General features: G+C 44.2%; 1 protein-coding gene across 1 annotated transcript in view; it reads left to right on the forward strand.

Moving 5' to 3' along the window:
• lrp6 (low density lipoprotein receptor-related protein 6) overlaps positions 1–10,549 on the forward strand; it is a 39,772-nt gene extending 29,223 nt beyond the window's left edge. Inside the window, 8 exon segments of the mRNA XM_051077759.1 lie at positions 1,332–1,541; positions 1,829–1,954; positions 2,073–2,309; positions 3,707–3,817; positions 3,909–4,139; positions 4,223–4,359; positions 4,808–4,905; positions 5,332–10,549. Coding sequence (XP_050933716.1) covers positions 1,332–1,541; positions 1,829–1,954; positions 2,073–2,309; positions 3,707–3,817; positions 3,909–4,139; positions 4,223–4,359; positions 4,808–4,905; positions 5,332–5,653 — 1,472 coding nt within the window. The 3' untranslated portion in view covers positions 5,654–10,549.
• Positions 10,550–11,154: the final 605 nt, after the last annotated feature.

Below are 11,154 nucleotides of genomic sequence, written 5' to 3' on the forward strand. Positions count from 1 at the left end.
CTCTGATCCAGATCATCACAGGCAGTAGAGGTAGTTTTTGAGTTCAGGACTTCCTGCAGTGAGCTCACAGATCTCAGGATCAGCCACCTTCAGGTTCACGTTCTCATTACTGTTCATCAGGAAGATTTCAGCTGCAGCTTCCTGTGTTTTCAACACTCAACACGACACATAAAATACACCACATTACCAGAATACTGAACTACTCCGTCCTCCTCTCTCACCTTTAAAACGTCTGCTTCTTCCTGTTTTCTTCCTCTCTGTTGTTCCCGTCTTTATTTTCCTTCATTAACAAACTGATTTTAAATCTCTCTGATCTCACCTGCACAGGTGCGTCTTTTTGCTCCCATTCAGTTTTCTTCTGTCTGTTTTTTCTGACTGGTGTCACTAACTGATCTGATCTGATCTGATCTGATCTGATCTGATCTGATCCGAGCTGAAGGGGACTCTGGTGTGGAGCCCTGAGCTCAGCACATTCCTGTGATTCTCTGGTGCCCCACGCAGGCCGACAGGAATGTGAAGCATCTGTATGAGAGTAGGACAGAAGACATAAACACCACGCTGAGCCGCCGCTCCGTCAGAGAGGAGGAGGAGGAGGAGGAGGAGGAGGAGGAGGAGGAGGACTCAGGCGGTTCACAGGAGTCCTGCTTCTTAAGGGTTTAAAGCTCCTCCTGGCCTCCGTCCTCCTCTTTGATCCTCTGAACATCAGTTGGTTTCGTTTAAGTCTGACGGAGGCTCAGCAGAGACTGGCGCCCCCTTCAGGGCGTTCAGAGTAACAACAGATGCTGCAGCACTGACTCAGTTTAGTCCAGACCAGAGGACTCAGACCAGGACCTGAACCACTTAGACCACAGAGATAATGTCCGTTCAGACCAGAGATGAAGCTGAAGAGACACAGATTCCTTTTTATGTCGGTACATAAAAATAAAATAATAAGACTTTCAGTCAAACATGAAGATGTTCAGTCAGTAACTGACCACAGGATAAAACCAGCTGAGTTTTCCTGTGTGAACAGTAACAAACACGATTCAGAGACAGTTCAGTTAAATTAGACTTTGATGATGTTCTGACCGACGTCTGTTTCATACAGCAGAGACAGGAGAAAGAGTGGCTCCAGAACAAATCTGGACTTTTAGAAACATGAAGAATTTGAATGTTGTAAGTGTGTGTGTTGAGCTGACCTGGGTGTGTCACTGTCCACTCCTCCTGCCTCCCCTCCTGCCTCACCCTCAGTTTCTCTCCCCTTTCGTTGCCTCTGTTCCTGAAGTTTTTTGCCCTACAACCTTGTTTTTGTTTCTTTCCCCCTCCGGTGCTTTTCCACAATAAAACTCCAGGAGCGAATCGGATCGTGATCGCAGACTCCAACATCCTGCAGCCGGTGGGGCTGACGGTGTTCGGGAACCACCTGTACTGGATCGACAAACAGCAGCAGATGATCGAACGCATCGACAAGACCACGAGAGAGGGACGCACCAAGATCCAGGCTCGCATCGCCTACCTGAGCGACATCCACGCCGTCCACGAGCTCGACATGAGGGAGTACAGTGAGTCTGCTAAACTGATCCCAGACCAGACAGACAGACAGACAGACAGACAGACAGACAGACAGACAGACAGACAGACAGTCTGAGGCTCTAACACTGTCGATTCATTCAGATATTTCTTCTGTTCTCACAACCTGTGACCACTCAGACTGAAAGTTTAACAACATATTTCAGAACATGAAGGTCGTTGTGAGTTTCTGTCCTCGAGGTGAATCAGAGACGTTGAACTCCTCTGTAGATGCCTCCACCTGTGGTCGTCTCTGTGACTCACCTGCTCTGTTCTCCAGGTAAACATCCGTGTACCTGGGACAACGGCGGCTGCTCCCACATCTGCATCGTGAAGGGAGACGGGACGACTCGCTGCTCGTGTCCCGTGCACCTGGTGCTGCTGCAGGACGAGCTCTCCTGTGGAGGTGAGACTCAGAGCGACCTCAGCGTCACACACTCGTTTTCCACAGGGACGAGTCTCACAGTCTGACGCTCTGTGTGTGTGTGTGTGTGTGTGTGTGTGTGTGTGTGTGTCGTCCTCAGAGCCGCCCACCTGCTCCCCAGAGCAGTTCTCCTGTACGTCCGGCGAGGTGGACTGCATCCCTCAGGCCTGGAGGTGCGACGGTTACGCCGAGTGCGACGACAAGAGCGACGAGGAGGACTGTCCGGTCTGCTCCGAGTCCGAGTTCCAGTGCGACAGCCGGCAGTGCATCGACCTGAGCCTCCGCTGCAACGGAGAGTTCAACTGTCAGGACCGGTCGGACGAGAACAAGTGTGAAGGTGTGGCAGGTAACACACACACACACACACACACACACACACTCACTCAGGTCAGGGACGATAACCTCCGTGTTTAATATCGATGGTCAGAACACAGCTCACACCACAGGAGAATCTGACAGGATCAACCATCAGATCATCAGTCCTGAGGGTCTTGTAGTGTGAACTCTATTAAAGACTCTCGAGGCAGAAACACTGGAGGTCGAGGATTCAGACACTTTGATTATTTATTATTAATTATTTGTGTTTGAGCTCGTGAGAAGAAGGAAATGTCAGATCCAGGATGTTTTCTTTAATGACTGTTGAAGATTTCTTTTACTGAGAACTGTTCTATGGTTCATTTATTGAATAAATATTCAGATCAGTCTGTGATCATTAATACAATATACTGACGAATTAATTAACTAAAGACGAGGGGAAGTTTATCTGTGATTAGCTCCAGTGAGAATCAGTCAGATAGACAGACAGACAGACAGACAGACAGAGAGACAGACAGACAGACAGACAGACAGACAGACAGTCAGAGAGACAGACAGTCAGACAGACAGAGAGACAGTCAGACAGACAGAGAGACAGAGAGACAGTCAGACAGACAGACAGAGAGACAGAGAGACAGACAGAGAGACAGAGAGACAGAGAGACAGAGAGACAGACAGACAGTCAGACAGTCAGTCAGTCAGACAGACAGACAGAGAGACAGACAGTCAGAGAGACAGACAGACAGTCAGACAGACAGTCAGTCAGTCAGAGAGATAGACAATCAGTCAGAGAGACAGACAGACAGACAGATAGACAGACAGACAGAGAGACAGACAGACAGATAGACAGACAGACAGACAGACAGACAGACAGACAGACAGTCAGTCAGAGAGACAGACAGACAGACAGTCAGTCAGAGAGACAGACAGACAGACAGACAGACAGAGAGACAGACAGACAGTCAGTCAGTCAGACAGACAGACAGTCAGTCAGTCAGACAGACAGAGAGACAGACAGACAGACAGACAGACAGACAGAGAGACAGACAGACAGTCAGTCAGTCAGACAGACAGACAGTCAGTCAGTCAGACAGACAGAGAGACAGACAGACAGACAGACAGACAGACAGACAGACAGTCAGACAGACAGACAGTCAGTCAGTCAGACAGTCAGTCAGTCAGACAGACAGTCAGTCAGTCAGACAGACAGTCAGACAGACAGACAGACAGAGACAGACAGACAGACAGTCAGTCAGTCAGACAGTCAGTCAGTCAGACAGACAGACAGACAGAGAGACAGACAGACAGTCAGACAGTCAGACAGACAGACAGTCAGTCAGACAGACAGTCAGACAGTCAGACAGACAGTCAGTCAGACAGACAGACTGACCCTGAGCTGTTTCTCCTCCTGTGTCTCAGTGCTGTGTCCTCTGGATCAGTTCACCTGCTCTAACGGTCAGTGCATCGGGAAACACAAGAAGTGCGACAACAACATGGACTGTACGGACAACTCTGACGAGATCGGCTGCTGTGAGTCTGAGCGCCCGTTCACGCCTCCACGCTCAAACGTGAGCATGAAGCAGAGCTTTAACTTCCTCTCCTTCTTCTTCTGTGGTTTCAGATCCGACGGAGGAGCCGCCTCCTCCGCCCAACACCACCATCGGCTCCATCGTGGGCGTGGTCATGGCGCTGTTCGTGGTCGGCGCCGTGTACTTCGTGTGTCAGCGCGTCCTCTGTCCGCAGATGAAGGACGACGGCGAGACGGTCACCAACGACTTCGTGGTCCACGGGCCGTCGTCGGTGCCGCTGGGATACGTGCCGCACCCGAGCTCGCTGTCCAGCTCGCTGCCCGGTCAGACGCCGCCACGCCACCTCACAACTCGTCCTCTTTAAAGATAAACACGGTGCTAATGATGTGTTTTCAAACCTGCACAGGTATGTCCAGAGGGAAGTCTGTGATTGGCTCCCTCAGCATCATGGGCGGGAGCAGCGGGCCGCCGTACGACAGAGCCCACGTCACCGGAGCGTCGTCCAGCAGCTCGTCCAGCACCAAGGGAACCTACTTCCCCCCGGTGAGAGAAACAAACACTGACTCTGCTGTAGAAATGTAAACTGGTCCAGTTTCAGACGAGGGTCAGACTGAAGTGAAGCAGTGATCAGTACATTCCAGACTCCACTGACAAAAAGAAGAATTTTACTGAGCAGAGCACAGGAGCTGCTGGAATACCACTGCCTCCATCTGTTAGTGTGTCTGTGTTACTGTGAGACTTTCAGGGTGGAAGAAGTAATCAGATACTTTACTGAAGTAAAAGTACCACACAGTAACACAGACACACTGACAGATGGAGGCAGTGTATGTGTGTGTATCTGTTTGGTAAAATCCCTGTTTTTGTCAATGGAGTCTGGTAGAGATATATAGAGATGTGGTTAAACTAAAAGGATCTGACTCTTTAATAAAAGTAGGAATGTTGTGGTGGAACTGAGACATGAGATAAACTGGTGTCTGGTGTTTCTTTACAGATCCTGAATCCTCCTCCGTCTCCTGCTACAGTTCGCTCTCAGTACACCATGGAGTTTGGTTATTCCTCCAACAGTCCCTCCACACACAGATCCTACAGGTACGCAGACGCTCTCTCTTCTTCTCTCGCTGTGTTTTCACTGAATTCCTCAAATCCTCCCCCAGAAAACTGGGCTCCATTTTCCTCCATCTTGTGTGTTTAGGAGAATACCAGAGTAATGGATCTGGTTTGGAAATGTAATCATGCTGCAGGATTACAGTCTGCTGTGTTGTGACTTGGAGGAATTCCTGCAGCACATGTGAACGTTTACAACAATCCCCCGAGTCCACACAGAGCAGCTTTCAAACACTTTGAAACATTAAACTGCAGCTTAACGTCTTCATCTTCTGTAGAAGAAGTGAGAGTGTGTTTAGATTCTTGTGGAAAGAGGCTGCAGGAACTTTTCCAGGAAGTGGAGAAAATGAACTTGTGTTTCCACTAAAGAAACCAGAGCCTGAGTTAGTGAGTGTGTGTTTCCCTCCTCAGCTACCGGCCCTACACCTACCGCCACTTCGCCCCTCCCACCACCCCCTGCAGCACCGACGTGTGCGACAGCGACTACACGCCGGGACGCCGGGCGCCCTTCAAGTCCAGCGCCGCCGCTGCCTCTGCCGCCGCCGCCGCCAAGGGCTACACCAGCGACCTCAACTACGACTCGGAGCCTTTCCCGCCGCCGCCGACGCCCCGCAGCCAGTACCTGTCGGCGGAGGAGAACTGTGAGAGCTGCCCACCGTCGCCTTACACCGAGCGCAGCTACTCCCACCACCTCTACCCGCCGCCGCCGTCGCCCTGCACGGACTCTTCGTGAGCCAACCCCCCCACCAAACCCCTCCCACCCTGCCACACCCCCTCCACACAGCTCCGCCCCCTCACTGTAAATAGCAATTGTGCATATATGAGGTTAAAAATGGGAAAGAGAGACTGACGACTCAGGAGGAGTGAGGAGGAAAAAAGGAAAAAAAGAGAAATGGAGCTGCAGAACATTTGTACATTGAAAAAGAGAAAAGCATATTTATATATTTTCTATACAGTGTTTACTGATGATGCCATGGAGGTTTGTATTAAGAAATTTGTACATTTTTTAAGAAAAGGTTTTATTAAAATCATCACAAATATAAGTTGCCTTAAACCAGGAGAAAAAGAGGCTGAAGGACAAAAAGCACACGGTGAAAACTGAGCAGCGGACGTTTAACTTATCTGATGCCAAATATGAAAAACATCCACAGCTACAGGAGGCGGAGGCTCCTCCCCGGCCGCCGCCGCCCGGCAGCCATCTTGTCTGTAGTTACCATGTAAACTGGATCGGGAGCGGCTGGAGGAAGACGCCGGTTTCCAGTGGCAGAGAACGTGGTACTGGGTCTTTGATTTGAATTTACCTCCTCTTCATTGTTTAACGAAACGGTTCATAGGATCGTGTCTGTCGTGGATGTGAGTCATGTGCTGAGCTGGAAAGACCCGGGAACGAGTTCTGAGCTGAAGCAATAACATGACAAGGCACATATTTATTATCCAGGAGCTGATCTGAGAGTCCTGACGAGGCTGCAGAGGACTGGACTAGTACTGGTTCAGGTAGGATAACCTGGCTTCTGAACCTGGCTCTTATTTCTCATGTATCTGGGTGTAATTGGTTGATAGGGACAAAAACCTTGGGTTCAGCAGCTGCTGCAGTGTAATCCAATGGATTACTCAGGAATATGGGTAGGACTCCTACAAAGACATCTCTATATATCACTACCAGACTCCATTGACAAAAACAGGAATTTTACAGAACAGAACTGGAACACCACTGCCTCCATCTGTGAGTGTGTCTGTGTTATTTTGTTTTACTTTACCTTCAGTAAAGTCTCCGAATGCTTTTTATACCACTGAAAGTCCCACAGTAACACAGACACACTGACAGATGGAGGCAGTGGTATTCCAGCAGCTCCTGGTTAAATCTCTGTTTTTGTCAATGGAGTCTGGTAGAGATATATAGAGATGTTTCTGGTTAAACTAAAAGGATCTTCCTCTTTAATAAAAAGCTCTGTCTCTGTAGGAATCCTATCATCATGCTGTCCAACTCTGAGAAGAACAATCTGACTGTCAGCGACAAAAATAAGATTTTTAGTGAACGACCGTTGATGTGGACAATTTTGTCCCTGTGAATCATTTAGACCCAGAATGTGGGAGCATCAGGCTCAGGTTAGAAAACAGCAGAATTATCCTTTAATGTTTGATAAAACTCTTCAGAGCCCCTCGTGTCCACTCGGGGCCTCCGTACATTTTCTTTCTCCACTAAATGTCAGAGGTGAGGTCAGTGTCACATGACTCACATCCAGAAAATCATCATCATGGTCATGATGTTCAGACAGGATTTAAACCAAAACGTACGCTTGTTGTTTTAACATGTTCTCACTGAAACGTTCAAATGCCTGACTGCAACTGAACCGACCCAAAGCCGCACAGCGAACACAGGGTGCATCCATCAGTTCATCCTCCACTCCCTCATTTGATTCTTTTTTTTTTTTTTTGCCTTTTAATCCCTGTTTTGTGGAGGACGCAGCGTTTCCCACCAAGAACACGATCTTGTGCCTGACCAGTTACACATCTTTATCTTTTTTTATGTTGTTGTTGTTACTTTTGAGGAAAAAAACACAAAGGAAATCCAGTGCCCACTAAATGCTATATAGTATTTTTGTACCACATATTGTGTAGATAACGTATTTATAAGCTATATAGAAAATCATTGTAAATCTATCCATTGAATTCTTGCAGTACTTTTCATTCCGTCTTTTTTTATATTGCCTCATTATATTTTTCTACAGAATATCACTCCAAACGTACGGCGACAATCTCAGATCAGTCAAATCGAAGAACATATCCAGGTCTTTAGTGTCTGTTAAAGTTAATCTGATGTTTGAAGGACTGTTGTGCCAAAATAATCTGTTTTTTTCTAACAATGTGGAGGCAGATGTCGGGAGTTGAGTCGGAAAAAAAAAACCCGGAAGCTGGGACCAGAGGTGAAACACGAGGCAGCATTGAATCTGTTGCCTTGACGCTTGTGTCAACAATCTGTTTGTTGTTTTGTTTTGTTTTTTTCCATAGATCAGGTTTTGTCTTTTTGCTTCTCCAGAAATATATTTTTCAAGATAACTTCATTTTGTTGCATCGTCTGAAATCGTCGGAGGAGTGTTGCCATGTTTCCCTCCCTCGTCATCAAAGAAAACGTTTGGTTCATTGTTCAGCTTAAAAGAAAAAAAAATAACACCAGCATGAATTTGAAGACAATCTAACGCTTTACGAACACACCTCCAACATATCATGAGTTTCAACATGTTTAACACAAAACACAGAAAAGTTTGTCTTAACGAGACAGTTTTAGTCTGTTTTAACTTGAAAAAGGTTGTGAGACAACAAACACTTTTTTTCATTTAAGAAAATTTAATTTTAATTTTCAATAATATTTGCGAAAAGCCTAAACCCACGCTACCAACCGAGGCCTAGGTATCATGAATTTATTTAAATACAATTTTTTTAATTCTACACGACTCTTACAAATTTATCATCAAAAGTCATCTGAGCACAATTGGCCACTTAAATAAATAAAATATTATCGAAGCTTTAATTAAGAAAAACATTGTGCCATCTGGTGGAGATAAATTCCACATTTTCCAGAAATTATCATCAACATTTACAAATAAACTTACTGTATATGGAGGCCACAAAGTGCCAATATTTGATGAATCTTGTGCAAACAAGATTTAACTTTGCACAGAATATGGATCTGATGTAGAGTGTGCACAAGATGATAATTTCTGTGCATAAAATAATTATTACATGTGAAGAAGATTTTAAAATTTTGATTTGTGAAATAAGAGAAATCAGATTTTACGACTCTAAAATTAAAATTTTGTACAATGCAGTGATATTTTGAGGCTTTTGGATTCTCAGTTATCTGAACAGAAACCCAAACCACTAGAAACCAGTGACGACGCCTAACAGTCCAGTCTTCTCTTGGACCGGTACATAAACATATATTCTTGGCTCCCTGCTGCCTCCGTACACCCTCAACATCTGCCCACATCTGTCGACCAGCCGAGAGCCACCTGTGGTACAATCACTTGCTCACACATCCAGGTGTGTTTTCAGGCCGATCACGCGCACACATCCACATCAAACTCTTATTTTTTTTGGGGAGAGGTTCTCATTCGCTAACTGCACTTTACAGGACTTTTTATTTTTTTAGCTGATTTCCGGTACAAAACTTTGTAGTTTCACGCAGCTGGAGTGAACTCGTTTAAAGGTGGACGTTTGGTTTGTGTGTTTTAGGAAGTGACTGACGTGGTGAAGAGATTTCTGACTGTAAACATCAGATTTACTGAGTCTGGTTGATGATGGGGAACTTTGTTTTGGGAAATTTGCTCTAAATTCTTCCCTCACATGAATAATTCGTTCTTTTTTTTTCACAAGAAACTGTTTGAACTGGAAAACATCTGTTTGATCATTGAAAGTTATTTTCTCTGTGAATTTACAGGATAACTGATGTTTTCTGTTTTATGGGACATGAACAAAATGTTGTTTAATTCAAACTTTAACATCATCTAAAAGGTCAGATCATTATTTCAAGGGAATTGATTTAGTTTATGATTTAATATTTGAAGGGTACAAATTAAAAATGTGAGGGAATTGAGAAATCTAAGGGCACTAATTTTACTCATGTAGGAGTTTTGGTAGAAAATAAAACTTTTTTAACACCATAAATTGAGAAATTTAAAAAACACATTTCTATAAAAAGTTAGAAGATACCAATTATTAAATATCATCTTTACACAAGAAGGTGTAGAAGAATGTTGTGTAAATGAAATACAGCTTAACATTAACATTTGAAAAATAACAATTTGCATTTTATATCTTTATTTTAGAGCAGACATCGAAACTAACGCAGATGTTGCCGTTCATCATCGGCACCAAAACTTTCAGCCCCTTAAAATGAGTTAAGTTTTGACTGAAGTCTGGATCTGATCATCTGAACACATCAGACGCTTCATTCCAATTTTTAGCTCTTTACATTTTTCCAAATGTGATTTTTAGTCTAAATCAGAGCATCCTGAGGTTTGGTGCTTATCAGATTAATTTACCAAACAAATGTTCCTCCAGACTCTGTTAAAGCTTCATGTTTATTATGGAGCCAGAATAAAATCCAGGAGACGTGTGACAGATGGAAACGAGACAAATCAAACTGCTCTGTGTCGTTAAAGAGTCGACGGCTTCGGGCCGAGCTTCGACATTTTGTACAGATCGTGAGGAACGTGGGTGAAAAAGGTCAAAGAAAGTAGAAAAAGAAAAAAGATTGAAAAAGGCTGAGTCATTTTTTTGTTTTTTGTTTTTTTTTAAAAAGCACTTTTGTCTCCAGGTTTTTATCGGAGCTTCAAACAGGAAAAAACAGAAGTTTGTGTTGTTTCTTTTTTTTTTTTAAATGTCCTTCATCCGTTTTGATCCCATGGTGCTTTGCGAGGACGTTTGTGGAGATGACCAACATTTGGTTCGTCATGTTTGTTTAATTTCCACTAACTCTGCGTTTTTATACAATGACTGCTTTACCTGTAAACCAGAGTATCAGATGGACCTGTACAGCCCATCCAGCTGCCACCATAAGCTGTTGTAACTCATGAAATGCTGATTTTTTTTTTCTTTTTGTTAAATATAAAGTGAGTGAACTTTTGAACTTGTGTCTGTGTGATGATTGGTGAGTGAAGATAAAAACTGATCCTTGATTCAGCTTTATAACTTCTGTGGTTTCTCTCAGACAGAACTTTAATTTTCAATCACCTGAAACAAAAAACACAAAAATTATAAACTTCAGACTTTCTCTGGAGTCACTCAGAGAGTTGAACTTTATGTTCAGGTAACGAGCAGCTGTTTAACTCGTCTCTTTCTACCTGAGGATTCAATAAGTCCTCGTATTAGAGGCAAAATTACAACTGAAATTCTTCATGTTTGTTTTAAAAAGTTCAGCTTTTAAATCCCAGATTGTTTGATTTCACATGATCACATTGTTGTGTCAGGATATATATATATATGAACAGCATCAGTGCAGTATCTATAATAAAGATAAATAAGTCAACATTATTCTATTGACATTTTTCAACTTGCACAACGTCAAAGAAAAAGGCAAAATGAGTCCAGACTTTATTCCTGACTGTGGAGAGGAAAAGATTTATGTCTGAAATAAAACTCATATTCACACACAGGTTTCCTGCGCACAGTGATTCATTATTTCTATGTGATGTATTTAATCACATTATCTGCACCTGAGTGAGTGTTGGTCTC

Source organism: Lates calcarifer, linkage group LG18 (genome assembly GCF_001640805.2).
Source record: "Lates calcarifer isolate ASB-BC8 linkage group LG18, TLL_Latcal_v3, whole genome shotgun sequence".
In the NCBI taxonomy this organism is placed as follows: Eukaryota; Metazoa; Chordata; class Actinopteri; family Centropomidae; genus Lates; species Lates calcarifer.